Source organism: Pseudonaja textilis, chromosome 3 (genome assembly GCF_049901715.1).
Source record: "Pseudonaja textilis isolate UNSWEBS1 chromosome 3, rPseTex1.2, whole genome shotgun sequence".
NCBI lineage: Eukaryota > Metazoa > Chordata > Lepidosauria > Squamata > Elapidae > Pseudonaja > Pseudonaja textilis.
In genome coordinates, this window is record NC_141992.1 from 59,430,531 (window position 1) to 59,448,029 (window position 17,499).

General features: G+C 35.6%; 1 protein-coding gene across 8 annotated transcripts in view; it reads right to left on the reverse strand.

The window, feature by feature from the left end:
• The window catches only part of BEND5 (BEN domain containing 5), an 862,462-nt gene that overhangs the window by 347,328 nt on the left and 497,635 nt on the right, over nt 1-17,499 (reverse strand). For 6 of the 8 annotated variants that reach the window (XM_026707046.2, XM_026707047.2, XM_026707050.2 and 3 more), the window contains 3 exons: nt 17,210-17,358; nt 16,184-16,397; nt 10,147-10,337 (listed from right to left, as the gene is read on the reverse strand). The exons of 1 other annotated variant lie outside the window; for it this stretch is intronic. In XM_026707046.2, coding sequence (XP_026562831.1) covers nt 10,180-10,337; nt 16,184-16,397; nt 17,210-17,358 — 521 coding nt within the window. In that variant the 3' untranslated portion in view covers nt 10,147-10,179. Of the gene's footprint in view, nt 1-10,146; nt 10,338-15,203; nt 15,309-16,183; nt 16,398-17,209; nt 17,359-17,499 lie in introns of those variants that run through there. One more of the 8 variants, XR_015742872.1, reaches the window with a different exon arrangement.

Genomic DNA, 17,499 nt, shown 5'->3' on the forward strand with positions numbered 1-17,499 from the left:
TTTATTATGTATTAAGTTGATGCAGTGAGATGCTGTGTATTGAAAACTCAAAAGTCATAAAAGCATCTGTAATAAACTATTATTTTATTTTAGGCTTTTTCTCTCTTTTCTCTTTTTAGTATTTAGCAATCTATTAAGTATATTGTATAATACTGAATAGTCTGGAATGAAATCAGTAACTTCATATTCAATTATTACTGTTTGTACAGGAAGTATTTGACTTATGATTTACAAGCTGTCTTTTAGGGACCGTTGATGTTACAATGGACCCCCCCCCCCAAAGCTACTTATGACCCAGTTGTTAAGTTAGGATGACCACCCCCCAGTGGTCAAGTGATTGTATTTTGTATGCTTGTCAGCATTATTATAGTTTTTGCAGTGTCCCTCAATCACATGTCCACAATTTGTGATGCTTTTTGCTGGTTTCCAAGATTTAGTCCCAGGAAAATTCTAGTTGTTTACTTTAACAACTGCTGCAAAAAAATAATAATCATAAATTTAGATCCAGTCACATGGAGACCTGCTTAAGAACTGTAATGACTTACAACCCTAATTCCAGGCTGAACTCCAGTGATAAGACGACCTGTACACTAGACATATTAAATATAATAAAATACTTAAAAATGAGATACTGAAATCATCTAGAACAGTGGTTGCCAACCAGTGGGCCAGGGACCACTGGTGGTCCATGAGAAAATTTTGGTGGTCCACAGAGAAACCCCCAAAGCACCCCCCCAAAGCAATTAATCCAGGCTGTGAGGGAACACAAGGCTGTGCCACCCACATGGCCCGCGGGAACACAAGGCTTGCATCGCTTGCATTGTGAACAAGACAAGGTAGTAAGAGGAAGGGGGAAAGGGTGGAGGGGTGGAACTTGCCCCACTCACCCCACGTTCCTCACCTGGCCACCAGGCTGCTTCTTTCCGCTTCTTTTTTCTTCTGCTTTTAGCTGCACACAAGGAAAGCAGCAAAAGTCTTTCTTTCTCTCCCCCAAACTCCACCAGAAATGAGGCTATGGGACACTGCAAGGCATCCTGCTCCAAGAGGCTGCGCTGGTGCAACAAATCTCACAAAGACTCATTTCCGGAGGAGATTGGGGAAGAGAAAGAAAGACTTCTGCCACTTCTGCTGCTTCTGCTGCTTTCCCTGCATGAAGCCAAAAGTCTCTCTTTCTCTCTCCACCTGAGAATGGAGCTGGAGATGGTATCCTGTGATTCCAAATAAAGAATGATTGATCGGTAGGAAAACAGAGTGGAGAATTTTCCTGTAGACATTTTTTGGGATTTTCCAAGGGTCTCTGATCTGCGGGATTTAAAATTATGAGTTTGGTGGTCCCTGAGGTCCAAAAGGTTGGCGACCCCTGATCTAGAATGCATGTAGTCCAGAGGTGGTTTTCAGCAGGTTCTGACCAGTTCTGGAGAACTGGTAGTGGAAATTTTGAATAGTTCAGAGAACCAGCAAATACCACCTCTGACTGGAGATTTTACAGTATCCTTCCTCTGCCACACCCACCAAGCCACGTCCACAGAACAGGTAGTAAAAAAAATTGAATTCCACCACTGATGTAGTCATCAACGTACAACTATTCATTTAGTGACTGTTCAAAGAGACAACAGCACTGAAAAAAGTGACTTTGAACTGGTCCTCATACAACCAGACATTTGGCAACTGTCTCATATTTAAAGTTGCTGCAACATCCCACGGTTGGACAATTGTGATTTGCAAACTTGCCAGCTGCCTTTTGATAAAGCCAAGTCAAGGGGAAGTTGGCAGAAAAGATTGAAAATTGTGATCGCGTCATCACAACTACCCCAGCAAAAAAAGGTCATAAAATTGGGTGCCTCGCTTAACAACTGCACCACATAACAATGAATTACCTAGTCCCAGTTGTAGTCTTTAGTCAAGAAGTACCTGTGGTTAAGAAACAAGTAATAGACAAAGGGAAGGGCATTTTTATACACATGGATCAAGTGTGAGTTTTTCCAAAGGAGGACCCAAACACAGGAAGATGGGTTCTCTCCAGCCTGTTTCATGCATTTTGGAAGAGGGCGGAGCTCAGGAAGTAGACAAAGGAGACACTATGAATGGCTATCAATTTGGCAGTAGTTGTTGCTCTAATTTGAACTTTCAAAAGTATGCTTAGAATGTCCTAGTCCAAAGACCTGAACGTGCCCCAGTGTGGGTGAACAACAAAGATGATAATACAATTTTTTTTAACAAGCTCAGTGGAAGGAAACAAAAGCAAATAAAAACTGAAAATGATGAAGTTTTCCACAGCTTCCCAACAGTGCTATTGTATTGGCTTTCAAAAAAGAACTGAAGGGAAAACAGAAGCCGTGTCTAGGAACATACTCAGTGTAGGGTGTGCTTCTCACTAAAACATTTCTTAGTTACACAAAATTCTCAGTGGTGGCCTTTTGAAGGCACATCTCCATTTCTATGAAGCAGAAAGATCACAATGAGCCCGCAATATCTTCTTCAAAAGAAGCCAACAAGTTACAAATTAAAGGAAAATTCATAATCAGGCATCTAGCAAAGGGACATTAATTACATTTCAAAAAGCAGCACTCATAATTAATTTTCTTGATGTCCTTACAGATAAGAACAAGCTGAGACGGTGGTTTCACAATGTTTATAAATTACTACATTAATTAACAGCCAATCTTTAGAGAGGAGATGAAGGAATCTTCTTTGACATCACTCAATACTCTCTAAGGGCAGACAGTATAAGAAAGGATTATAAGTTTATGTTTTATACTTTGAGCTTCCCTTATCTTTCTGCATAATGCATCAGATGTGCCCCTTACTATTTTAGCAAATATTTTCTAACTGAAATTCTCCTTACCATTTTAATATCACAATTTTTTTCAGAGGTAGAAAGTCTATTGCATCAAAATAAGTCACAATCAGGCCAAATATCCATTGATGGACTCCAAAAATTATAACAGCAATCAAAGGAGTTTAGATCACAAAGACCGTTAGGTAAGTATACAGAAAATATATTGAGGAAAGAGGTATAACTTTAATTTTTCATTAAGCTTTTCTTCCATCGTAGAACTCCAGACATTACAAATAAAATTCCCCTGATCCCCATTTTATCCCAGTATTGTAAAAATTCAGACTTTTGCATCCTCAGCAGGATCATTATACCCCGTGTTCTTAAACCGTGTTTTATTATTTGCTTCTTGCTGCAAATAGCCAACTCCCAACTAGCATGATGAAGTTTGGACTAGATTAAGTAATATAACCATTACAAGGATTCTATGGGTTACATGTTTCTTCCTTCATTACAGCCCCAAAATAAGCTCCACAATAACTTCTGGTTATTCTTTCCCCGAAACTTTGAATACATTTGTAAAGATTTGTCCTCAAATGTTTATTTGGTTCTAACATGGAATTGGCCTTTTGTTAAAGACCACTCATTCAGTGGCTGAACTTATTATAATGGCACTGAACAAGTGGTATTTATGGCCAGTGCTCAAAGTTCCAGTTGTTGTAGCATCCACAGTCATGTGATTGTGATTTCATTCTTCAACACAGTGCCTAAATTAGTAGACCAGCAAAATACTGTGAACATAATATATTTAGATTTCAGCAAGGCATTCAACAAAGTAGACCACAACCTACTTCTTAGTAAGCTAGAAAAAAGTGGAATAGATAGCCCCACCACTAGATGGATTCGCAACTGGCTGACAAACCGTACTCAACGAGTAGTCCTTAATGGGTCTAAGTCTACATGGAGGGAAATAAGCAGTGGGGTGCCACAAGGTTCCATCTTAGGCCCAATACTCTTCAATATCTTCATTAAGAACTTAGATGAGGGAATAGAAGGGGAACTTACCAAATTTGCAGATGATACTTAGCTGGCAGGAATAGCTAACACCCAAGAAGATAGGCTCAAGATCCAGATGGATCTTTACAGACTAGAACACTGGGCCATATCTAACAAAATGAAATTCATTGTAGAGAAAAGTAAAGTCCTACACTTAGGCAAGAAAAAACAAAAGGACACATATAGACTGGGTAAACCAGGCTTAATAGCAGTAATTGTGAGAGGGATTTTGGAGTCTTAGTGGACAACCAGCTAAATATGAGCCAGCAGTGTGAAGCAGCAGCCAAAAAAACTAATGTAATCCTAAATTATATTAACAGAGGGATACAATCAAGATCAAGGGAAGTACTAATACCACTCTATAAAGCCTTAGTAAGACCACACCTAGAATATTGCATCCAGTTTTGGTCACCATGTTATAAAAAAGATGTTGAGACTCTAGAAAAAGTACAGAGAAGAGCAACCAGGATGATTAGGGGACTGGAGGCTAAAACACACAATGAACAGTTGCCGGAACTGGACTTGGCTAGTCTAGTAAAGAGAAGGACCAGGGCATACATGATAGCAGTCTTCCAATATTTGAGGGGCTGCCACAGAGAAGAAGCTATTTTCTAAAGTGCTTGCAGGCCAGACAAGGAATAATGGATAGAAACTGAACAAGGAGAGATTTAACCTGGAAATAAGGAGAAACTTTCTGACAGTGACAACAATCAACCAGTGGAACAGCTTGCCCTCGGAAGTTGTGGGAGTGCCATCACTTGAGACTTTCAAGAAGAGATTGGACTGCCATTTGTCAGAAATGGTGTAGGGTCTCCCACTTGGGCGCGGTTGGACTAGATGACTTACAAGGACCCTTCCAACTCTGATTATCTGTTATCTACTGGGCACTGGCCTGGATATTTGAGAGTCATAGGTTCCCATGGTCAGTCAGATGACTGCAATCTGTGAGTTTCCCTGCTTGCTTCTCACAAGCAAAATCAATGCGGAAGCCAGCAGGAAGTTGGAAGCCAGTCACATGAGATCCACAGTGATTTATTTAACAGTAACTGGGGACTACCGGAACTTCCATCACTAAGTGATGTAGTCACGTGACAATGCATTTTCTGGTCTCATTAACCATAATTAAATGAGCACTACCTTTAACTTGAATAATCTAGAACTAATGAAGGACCAGATGTTTCTCATCTCAAAGTTCTGGAGAGAAGTTTGACAAAATCACATATTAATTTCCCTCGATTGCTCAGTTTTCTCACAAATTTGGCCATTGCTGGAAATCATCAGCATTTTTGTTGTCTACCTACCCTGAGTATTTCTGAAGTGATATCAATCAGTTTTCACACTGCTGAAATTTGATCTCCAAAAGCAACAAAATAGATGTGTTGTGGATTTCCAGGATTTAACATTCTTATTTTGCATTTTAAGATGCCCTGCAACACCACAAGAAGCAAAACACATTACTGGATACTGCCCCAGACCTCTAGAAGCCAATGTATATGTTTAAAACAAAGTGTGGCCTTCAGGTGAGACTTGCCATTCCTTGATATAAATGATGGTGCAATGTTCCCTTTGAATTTTGTTACATAGCAGTTTTAGCTCCAGGTAATCCGCATACATGAAAATAGCTTCCTTGTACAAAATCTGTAAATTCGCCTCAAATAGAAGGAGATTTGTCTTGTTTTCAATTGCACAGTGACACCGCATTGGAAGAATGTCACGGCAGCAGCCTTTCTTTATTATATACTCAGTGTAGTAGCAAGAAAAATAGATTTGATGAAGCAAAAAAGAAAACCAATTCAAAAGCAAATAAAAAAGAACCCTGCATCTATATACGAATAGAGTGAAGCCGGTAAGAGCCATGTAATTTATTTTGAGTAATTATTCTAGTTTTAAAATCCAGGTAATTTTTCTTCCTATTGGAAAGCCTGGAGGCAAAAAGCCTTTTGAAATATTGGAGAGGGTAAAATTTAAAAATTAGCTACTGAGCATGAAGTATGCAATAATTGCTCTTCATAACATTTTTATTGCCTCTATATTCTGTGAATTATTGCTCCAAATTCCTCTGTACCATTATGATGAAAAAATGGTATCAATAAAATTGGGTTGATTTATGTTAAGATTTTATCACTTAAGCCCATGAAAATCAGAGGCATGCTAAAAGGAGCCATTTTTTTCATGACATTTCTTTTTCCTTTTTTTCATCCAGCGCAGTAGCAACAGTTTCCCTCTTCATTTCCTGGTGTGCTGGTATGGTATCCTCACACCCACGCTCACCATTCACACAATCGTGGGCTCAGGCTTTTAGGCCAAACTGTAACTATGACACTAGGATGTCATGCACTAGTTTTCAACATTTTCTGATTAAAACACTTTGAATTGGAGAGTAGCTACTTCTTAAATATATTGCCTTCTTTTTTCCCCATCTATTCTTCAATGGATCTATGGGATTTTTCTTAGGGAAGAGATTACTATATGTAAATTAGTATTGATAAAACTAAGCCAAAGATTAGTTAATCTGGTACATATGAGCAAAACTCAGAATATTACAATGTTTTATTTCATTCAGCCCGGCTTAGTATGCAGTTCGCTTGCACTGTAACATCTTTACCATCTGTATCAGGGATGTCAAACTCACGTCGTCACGGCAGCATCACGTGACGTATCGGGACTTTTTTCTCCTTTGCTAAAACCGGGTGTGGCCATGCCCAGCGCATGATGCATCCGGCCCATGGGCCGGGAGTTTGACATCCCTGATCTATATGATGCTTATCATTGTTTTGTTATCTGTTTTGTTCATCTGCCTGTTTTACATAAATCAGCAACATCAAAGTATGTTACCTTGGCTTCTATCAAAAGGGACTAGAAGTGCTAGCATGAACTTTCCGGAACATTTTATCATATAGAAGATCAGACAAAAAGAGGAAGCTTTAAAAAAAAAGACAACATCAAACAGAGAATGGGCAACAGTATTACATGCAAAAAGATTCCAACTTCTAAATATTTTGAACTCTGGTGAACATTGCATTTGTTTATATCATATCTAGAGTTCCTGTGATAAATAGGTTATTTGGGGGAGGTGTCAAATTCAAGTTGCATCTACACAGGTGAAGCCTCTGCCCCACCCTTTTCACATGCATCAACACCACACATAAATTCAAAGGATTGAAATTTCAGTCAGTTATGACTGGCATCTTGGTTTTTATATCCCTTTTGGGGATGCTGCTGGCAATACAGAAACAGACATGCCAATTTACCTATTCCAGAAATATAAAATCCAGATATTATTCATATCACAGTATCTGAAACCTAGACTAGTGTTGGATGTATATTTTGTGTATATTCATAGATATTGTACTCTCAAATTGCAAGTGGAGACGTGGGTACTCTATTTTTCTTATCTTCATTTTTAAGTGCTTTGGTTTTATTGCATTGCAAACAGTTGCTGGGGTGCATCCACAGTTTCGTTGTACTTGTACAATGACAATAAAGTTCTTCTAATTCTAATTCTTCTAATAACATATTTTGTGAAACTGATTTAGCTAAACATGAGTTGGTTGAAAAAAAAGTCCCATTTAGCTGGATTCACATAGCATGGTAAGACAATAGGGTTAATTGCTGCAAATGTCTGCATCATCTTAATTCCTACCTCATAGAGTTGAATCAGGTTAGACATTTTTTTTAAAGACTAAACATATTAGCCAGATCCAAAATAGCATCATTTTTGCTAAATTTAAATTGGATTCATTCTAAAATTAAATTCTGACATCCAGAGGCTGTTCCACTTGGAAGACAATCCAAATGCTAGCTATCCAACTAGCTGTACTCCACTATCCTACAAGTGGAATTTCCTTTGTTTATTAAAAACCTAAAACAATTTTTTTCTATGCAAAAAAAAAAATTGTATTTAAATAAACACGACTGATGTATCGGTCGTGTTTATTTAAATTATTTTTTGCATAGGAAAATAACAAAATCTGCCCTTTTTTTGCAGAGATGCTCATTCAACTGGTAATTAACGAATTCCTTTCTTGTATCGCTTTATATCCCTTTCCCCCAATCTCCATAGCAATAATATGCATTAGGCAGTGAATATTACACATTATACCAAAGGTTAACTACAAAGAATCAGAATATTTCTCCAAATGTCTTTTCTCCAAAGATAAGAAATAATTACTCAGAATATATCAGAATATATTTTTCTTCACATCTTTAGACTAGTGCTGTATAATTTTTTCAAATCTTACCCTTGATCTGTTAATAAAAAGAATTCAGAATATTTATTTTATTTTGAAAAAGGCATTTACAGGAAACTTCTTCCTTGTTGATGAAAGTAAAATGGATTACTCCAAACGTGCTTTTCCAAAAGGCAACTGGACTTTCTTGGTTTGGAAAAGCCCCTTTGGGATAACCATGATGTGGATGACTGAGAATCTCCCTAGACATTTAAAATGGGTTATCTTTACACCCAAGCCTAACACTTGTCTAATCATGGTTCAACAGATGATCCCTAACGTCTGTTTGCATAACACACAAACAAAATCAAGGAAACCCTCTTACACCTTAGAAGTCAGCCTTTGTGTTCCTCAACTGTAAGATCATGAGATTTGTATAGAGCAAGTCTATCTAAACTTTTGGCTTGCCTGGACCATACATAAAATATATAATATAGTTAATGCATGAGAATACATGTTAAAAGTTTCAATCTTGCAGAGCCACATTACTAGCTGTCCCATGGCCCGTGGGATGGACATGCCTGGTTTAGATCTCCCTACCCAGTTCTGCAGCTATTTCAATTTCAAATGCCCCATTGCAGGCATGACACCCTAAACTGGTACAACCGTTTTCTTTAAAAAAAATCACCCTCAGCTACAATCTTATTTCATTCTTAAATATTCTTAAGATAATTTTAGTCAAGCTAATTCAGTTCTTATGAACTGTTCAATTCACACAAAAATAGGTTTTTCTAATCTTTCAAGTTTTTCATTTGCCAGGATTGTCAAATTGCTATTCTAGAGAGTCTGTTTGGTACCAGTCTAGAAAGTGGGAGACCGTGAGTTCAAGTCCTGCCTCACCCATAAAAGCCAGTTTGGTGACCTTGGGCTAATCATTCCCTCTCAGCCCTCACAGGGTTGTTGTGGGAAAATAGGAAGAAGGTATGTTAGATATGTTTGCCGGCTTGAGTTATTTGTAAAAATAAATGTGGGATATAAATAAATATAACTGTAATTATACCTAAGAACTGACATAAATATGCAGGCTTTCAGCAACATAGATATGGAATAATGTACTTTTTAAACTTAAAATTAATACAGTCATAGAAAAATCATAATTAAAGAAAAAAAACTATTAAAGAACTAGTGAGTTTAATATTTAGCACCTAAAAAGAACATGTTCAATTTTTTTGTTCTAAGTTGGTGCTACTTTCAATAATATTTAGAATCATATAGAACTGTGATTAAAAGGAAGAATGCAAAAAAAAAGTACATGCATTGAAGTTATTTTCCCCTAACTCCTGTTTTCTTTTATAGATGAGATATATAATCATTATGGTTTAACTTCACAGAATCATCCATTCATACCAAATTCTGAAGGAAAATGGCAACATCTCTATTTCAACAGACAGGATCTTTGTATATACTTTAAAACTGCATGACTATTTCATGGAAAATTAAGTTATTCCATTTTCCTGTTATGCTACATTATGCCTTCTCCAAAGAAACAGAAGTATCAAGAGAATATATGCTCTCCAGGGTTAACTTAACATGCATGCTATGCTGAACCACAACTCACAGTATTTTGTAACTAAAATTGTCTGTTTTTGAACTCAAAAGTGTGACACTGGGTACAATCTGGATCACAGGTGATCTGAACATACATATTGATTTTAACAGAAGCTACACTAAACTGAAGAAAATTTTTCCAGGAAAGTGTAAGAAATACAAGTTTGTTTAAATATTAAAAGGTAAGAAGTCCCACATTCAAAAGGGTTTCCTACTAAAAATGCTGTTTACAAAATATTAACTACATGAACTATATTCCATTGGGTTTTACTGAAGTCTACAAAAGAACCGTCATACTTTTTAAGAACAGCAACAGAGCAGAGCTTAATAAAATGAGCTGCTATGGACTAATAGTTTTCTTGCTACAACTAGCAAATGTAATGTTAAGTTACAATTAAATATGCATTGCAAGTTTAAGCAGATGAGTACTTTTGTAGTATTATTTTAAAATATTCCAGTATTTTATTATACAATTCACACTAAAAGTCAATTTCCCCCCATCATGAACACACAAAATCAAGACAACCACCACCAGAGTAAAACACTAACACTTTATTAAAAATTCAAAATTTATTGCAAATTATATTTTGCTTCTCTCCTTTCTTCATTTTTACATGATTTATTGATATCCATGATTTTTTCACAAATATACTTGTTGACTTTGGAGAGTCTCTGTGCAATTTCTGTTTCATCCAGAGTTTCTTGTGCTATTCTGTCATACAAACATTCTAAAAAAAAAAAAGGAAATATGACATTTAGAATAAAACTTCAAGATATTTAAAGTATAGCAAAAACTCTTAAGCAAGGAATATGTCATGCATAGGACATATTGCATAGGATGAATGCAGCAATTCATTGAAATAATTAAAAAGTGAACAAGAACCCACATATAGCAACGATCTGAAAATTACTCTCCGACAGCAAATGATTTGTATGTTCACCTAGGACTGATACACTACATTCACACTAGTATTTTTAAGATGTCTTTGGTAGGCATTTAATAAGCCATTCACTCTGAAATGGCCATGTCCCTCAATCCAAGAAAAAAAAAAGAGAAAGTGTTGGTTGACCGGGTTAAACTGAAAAAGCAACAACGTCAGGTACCCTGGAATTTAAACTATAAAAATAACATTGTTCCCAAAGAAGACTTTGAAGCGGCGAAGGAGAGAGGGAAGGGAAAGGATTTGGCTTTTTTTTCCCCTCCCTTACTTATACTGACAGCTAAGAGACTTAAGTAAAAAACTGACAAAAATCCACTTTGACATTAATAGGCATTTAAACTGAAAATAAAATGTCAAGGGGATAATAAAGATTTTTGGATATTTAAAAACTTTTAAAAGCAAGAAAGGAGAGAAAAAGAACAAAAGGGCAGGATCTGGAAAAATGGAGGAGACTGCCTGGAACTAAAAGGAATTTATAGTGAAACAAGATTCCTAAAAGATACATTCCAACTGAAACTTTGTAACAAAATAATAGAACCCCAGGAAGAGAAAGTAGAAAAAAGAAGCAAGAAGCAGCAGCTTTGGATTATTTGGATTACTTGGTGATTTTTGGATTTTTGGCCATTGCATTTAAATGACTAAAATCAATCGGGGGGTTGTTTAAAAGTGTTTAAAATGGCATCACTTTTAGAAGAACTGAAAATGGAACTTAAAAAACAGAAAGAAGATGCACAAGAAGGGAGAGGTTCTTTTGGCTTTCTATTTCAATTCTTAGAAATGGAGATCTGGAACTATGAGAAACAAGAAGAAATGCTTGTAGAACAAGAAGATCTGGACAAAGAAGAAGCCATCTTTAATGATCAAGTAATTTTATGTGGGGAGAAAAAAAGGAAAGTGGGGAAAGAGTGAAAAGTTTAAGATTTGAAAAAACAACCAAAAAAAGGAATAGTTTGAAAAATAATTACAATATTAGAAAGCAACAGAAGAAGGGATTACAGAAGAGAGAATTAGAAGTAGAGAGACAAGGGGGTAAAAAGGGGAGGAGGAGAAGAGGGGGAAGAAGGAAAGGAAAAGAAGTTATAAAAGACAGAAACAAGATATAGAGAAACAGGGAAAAGGTATAAGGATTGAAAGTATAAGCCTGTTTAGAGATAATGGGTGAAAATTTAATTGAAAAAGGGATTCTGCAAAGGTACATAAGATAATATTGTTATATTAGAAATAGAAATAATTTCAGAAAATATGTTGACTAAACTGATGGATAAAATATTTATTGTAATATAGTGGAATGTTTGTTAATAAATAAATGAAAGAAACTGAATGAGAAAATGAAATTAGGAAAGGATAGCAACATTTTAATTAATATTAATGATTTATAAAAATATAAGAAGAGAAATATGGGAAAAAAGAATTAATTATGGAAAGTTTATAAGTGTTCACAAGGAAGTATGATATTCAATTGAAAAGAAAGAGATGTTAACATTTTAATGAATATTAATGATAGAATTGAATTGGAATGGAATGAGTGTTTTATTTACATATATATATATAAATTTTTAAGAATATAGTGTGTATTTTAAGAATGTACCAAGCAGAATCCGACTGGAAGTTATGTATTATATTGAATGTTATAATCTTAAAGGTATAAATTGAAGTTTAATTAAGAGTTGAATGGACAAAATTAAAAGATATAAAGGTGTCATACTCCAATTAGTAACTACAGGGGAAAATTTGTTTAATGAGAAAAGATAATATGAAATTGAAACAGGACAGACAAAAGTACAAATATAATGATATGAATTGAGATATGAGATAATTAAAAATAAAGTTGAGAAAATCAAAGGAGGGGAAAAACTATGTAGAAAATGTTAAACAGTAGTAAGACATGGAATAGAACACAAAGACGAACATGAAATTAAGTTTGTGTCTGTATGAAGAAGTAATAGCCCATGATCATGCTATTCTCAAAAAAATATGTTTTATTTGTATTATGTTTCTTTTGTGTGAAAACCCAAATAAAATTTATTTTAAAAAGAAAAGAAAATTCCTTAAAAGGTATTCTCTGGCTTTTTTAAAAACACATCTTTATTTATGCTTATTCGAGCAGACATATCCACTCAGTCAGAGTCATGGTAACATTAATAAATGACAGAGAAAAATCTATGGACTTCCTACCTCAATGTTACCATCCATGAAACATACTGTTTTGTAGGTTTCTACTTGTCTCACCACTTTATAAAATACACTTTTAAAATATAAATAATAATATGGTGGTAGACAAAGTGGAATTCCAGAACAAAAATATGATCTATAGCAGTATGTTTAACAGATAACAAGTCTAAAAATTCTTTCATAATATGGAAATGCCCGAGACAAAATAATATTAGGTAATAGCATCCATGTAAAAAGTATGTGTTAGGAAGTACAGTGGTTTGTTCCTTCTTCCAAATTAAATGGTTGTTTATTGTTGTGTGTGACTGTTATAAAGGGGAAGAATAGGCAACCTCAGAAACTAAAACAGTACGATTAACTGTCATTAAGCAAATTGACAGTAAACAGTCTCATTTCTGAGATATGGTTTACAAAACTGTGTCTCACTGTAAACTCCTCAGCACTCAACATACAAGCTACAGTAGTCTGTTTAGATATATACTGCCTTTGTTATACTGTATAAACTATACTGAAAAGTGCAATTACTACCAGTACTTCCAAAGTGATTAAACAATTTCTGCTGTTTTTAGTATTTTCACTCAGCAACTATTTATTGCTTCATATGGTAAACAAAATAGAAAGTCACTTAATTAACGGGTTTTATGGCACTGTTAATGCATATTAAAGTTGTAACAATTAACTATTCTACATCCTTTGCATCTTCTCTCACACCTTTCAGAAGTTTTATAAAAGACTATTTTTCATTCACAAGATCTGCAGTGGTTGTATACCAACACTTTTTAACAACTTTCTCAGAATAAACTACACAATAGGGACTACTAAACAAAAAGACATATTAGACCCATTTAGACCTAACACAATCTTTTAAAGATATTTTATAGAAGCTATTCTAGAATCAAAAGAATAAAACCTATCTTGGCTACAAATTTTATGAGCAGTTTGAAATGTGTTTTTTTTTTAATGACATTTAAAACATAAGGAAAGAGATGAGTAAAACAGTTATTTAAATTAAAACATGGAAAGAGGAATTTGATTAAGGCAAAGCCCTCATTCTTCTTCAGTATTGAACTAGGGAGTGACTGAATCCATTATAATTGAAATCTATACATAGTAAATTAGGGCATTTTATTTCCACCATGAAATTCCACCATACACCTACTATATTCCAACATACCACAAGTATATGACTTTGTCCAAAGTTTTTATTCTAATTTTAAACAACAGAAAGACAATTCTCCTTCTGCTTATTCTCTACATTAGATGTGTACATGTTTTGCTTTTGATACAAGTTTTTCATATCTGAAATCCCCTTCATAACAAAATATGAGCCGTCTGTGTGGGTTTATTCTGGGATCTTTGTACTATGTGCAATATGTATAAACCTTGCCAGTGGTGATCAAAATTTACCACTAAGGCTAGACTTCAGTATTTGCCAAAAACAGACAACCTGGAAGGCTTGGTAAACAAATGGAAAAGGTATAAAAGAGTAAAACGTGACCACTATTTGTCTGTTCTGTACTCAGAGGTATCTAGAGATAGCAGCAGGTATCAAAAAAGGGCAAGAAGTTAGAATAGAAGTTGCAGTACAAACCCTATTTTTTATGTATGTAAGAAAGTGTCAAGGCATGCATCACAATGCCACTCCATAAAACTTGGCTTCTTTAAAAATCTGCTTGCTCAAAACTGCAGATGCTGCTATCTGTCCCTCCTAGCAAGCTTTTCCGGGGATAGTATGGTCAAACAAGAATATTACTATCCAGAGGAGAGTAAGATTAGAAAAGTTATATGGTCTCTTCCCTACCTGTTTGCTCTTTTAGTAGGTCTATGAGAAACTCTGGAGAATTCAATCAACCCTTGATTGATCATCCTTTCCAAGCAAATATGATTCCAAGCAGGTTGTCCCAAAGGTGCTTTTCAAGAGGCAACAGGACTCATCCAAGTCAACTCATCCAAGAATCGAAACGTTTTCAAGGAAAAACCAGAGTCCAGTTGCCTCTTGAAAAAGCACCTCTGAGGCAACCATGACCTGGATGACTGAGAATCTCTATAGACAGATTCCAAGCAGGGAACTGCATGGCTCCAGTCTTTCAAAGCACTTCGAAGATTCAATAACTTTTTCTGCTGCTTCTATGTTTATAGACAATATACCACAACAACCCTACATTTTAAGAATACGGGGTTGTGGTCATAAGGGAGTGGTCATAAGCTGTATAGCTGGCCACTGAACTTCATCACCTCATTATAGTCTGCCTATCAGACTTATTTTAGGAGAGACATTATTATTGTTCTTCCATTTTGGTTCAATGTATCTTTTCTGATAGGCTGTTTGCTTTTATTACATTTAGGGAAGAGGGATGGCACAGCTCCTCTCCTGGCTTATTTTGAATGCAATCCTATTTCTTCCAAATTGCTAAATAATTAAAATATTCATTCCTGTCTTTTAATTCTCCCCATTCGAATGACCCAACAGCTCTCACTCACATTCCTTTGTTGTCTTCCATTTCCTTCATCATGAGCAGATAAGAACGTAGAGTCCTTGGTGTTCTCTGAGCTTGGTTGTTTGCTTGTAGATGTTTCGTTATCTGACTAGATAACATCAATGCTGGTGAGTATAGGATATGCTCCCTGTTTACCTACAGTATCTTACCTTGCCACTGTGTATATGGGGAGGTTATGGGTTACCGTAGGTTCTCTCTCCATGGTGGATGCTTGATTATGGTACTGTTTTATGCTTGATTGTGTGGTGTTAATGTCAGCTTATCTGGATGTAGATTGCTAGGGAGGGTATGTTTTGGACTTTTTGTTTCTTTTTTTGTTTTTTTACTATCTTTTTTTTAATAGCATGTAAAATGTGGTTTGTCTCTATTGATGGCTGCTTTATTTGAATGCTAACCTTCCAGGAATTCCTTAGCAATACCCTAAGGTCAAAGGTATCTCGCAGCTGAACAAAATGTCAATGGCGCTAGAGATGGAGTTCCTAAGGAACACATACATGCTTTTCGTGGGAGAATGTTAGGATACAGACAACAGGCCACTGTTGGAATTTCTGTAACAAATAGGTGATTGATAATGGGAGTTGAGGTATATTTTAATCACTGGGGAAGAGTGTCTTCTAGGTTTGGAACTGGGTGGGACCAAACCAGAAATGTCTTGGATCAGGAGGGTTCTTGCCTAATGACGAGTTGGATTTGGTTAATAAAGGCAACTGGGACTGCCAGGATTGCCATTGCTAAGAGCTGTGTTCACATGATGTTGTGCTTTACAACTGCATCACTTAGCAATGGAAATTCTGGCCCCAACTGAAGTCATAATACAAGGACTACTTGTAGTTCCCTTCCTAAGATATAAATACACAGGACTGTAAGCTGTTAATCACTTCAGCAGCTGTATTAGAAAACAAGATTCCTTCAGTTGTTGCTTAATGTAGTTTGAAGAACGCTCACATAATCAAAATAACCTACCTCTGACAATGCTTAACTTGTGAGGTGACAAAGGTGGCTTAGGAACAGCATCTTTCTTTTTCTTAGTGGCTACACCTGTAACACTTCTATTTTTAAGAACATCGGTTCCCCAAATCATAACTGCTAAGTTTTTTGTATACTTTGAATCTCCTTGCGTTACTTGCAACTGGTGCCATTTCTCTTCATCTACCCAGATGCCACTTCCAAGATGAACCTGGAGTAGAAAGTGAAGTAACAGGTGGTGGTTACCTGGAAAGTTTGTTTCATCCTTCATAAGTAGCAGGAACAATGTTTAATAGAAAACACACTTATCTGTAGTATCTAATGACTGAAAAAATATGAAATATTAAAAACAATTTGATTTGTCTACTCTATGTGCAAAATCATGAAATGACATGAAATGAAAACCCATAAAGAGGGCAAGTTGTAAATGTTTTTTATCATCATAAAGCTTCTCCTGGGATGAAGATAATGTTTCTTCCCTTTATGTCCCGCTTACAGAAGAATGTGGAATCTTTTTCACAACCATAGCATATAATCAAAAGCATAATCTTGAGTTTTATGGTAAACAAATGCAAAAACCTCAAGAAAAGTCCCTAAAGTATTCACTTGACATTTTTGTCATGAACAGATAAAAATGCATTGCTTTCGAGTATATATGCCTGTTATGAGATTCATTTTAATTTTCTTGATGAATATAGAAAGGCAGGCAAGCAACCATCACCAATGAAGCATTCTCAGTTGAATATTTCTGCCTTTCCCTTATCCATCCCCACCAAGGCTGTTACCATCAAATGCCCAAGTGCAAAAGTTTCCTGAAGAGAGAGGAAAGATGACTAACCACAATAACCTTGAACAATTGCTCAGCTGAATTTTAATTTTGCTTAGAGGACTCTTAGAAATGCCTTTCACTCTTTTTAAAATAGTATATATTTATATATTCACATGCATTTATTTTGCTGGCGAGTATTTCTCATTTAGTTGTTAAAGGGAGAATATAAATATCTGCAATGGATATATTAATACCTTTCCATTCTCAAGAATATATTTGTCCATTACAGGAATAGCAGCTGGGTAGTACGTTGACGTGTTTGCTTCCTCACTGAAAGCTGTCTGTACATCAGGCTCAGGTTCAATGGATTCAGGTGTAACCTTTTCAAGTTCTAGGGCAGGACCTATATATCATTTTAAAAAGAGGAACAACTCTTTAATTTAATGTAGGATACATTATGTAATGTCCATTTCACATGCAGAACTTCATACTGATTAATCTTGATATAACCTAAAATCCAAACTCAGTATGACAGTAAAATATT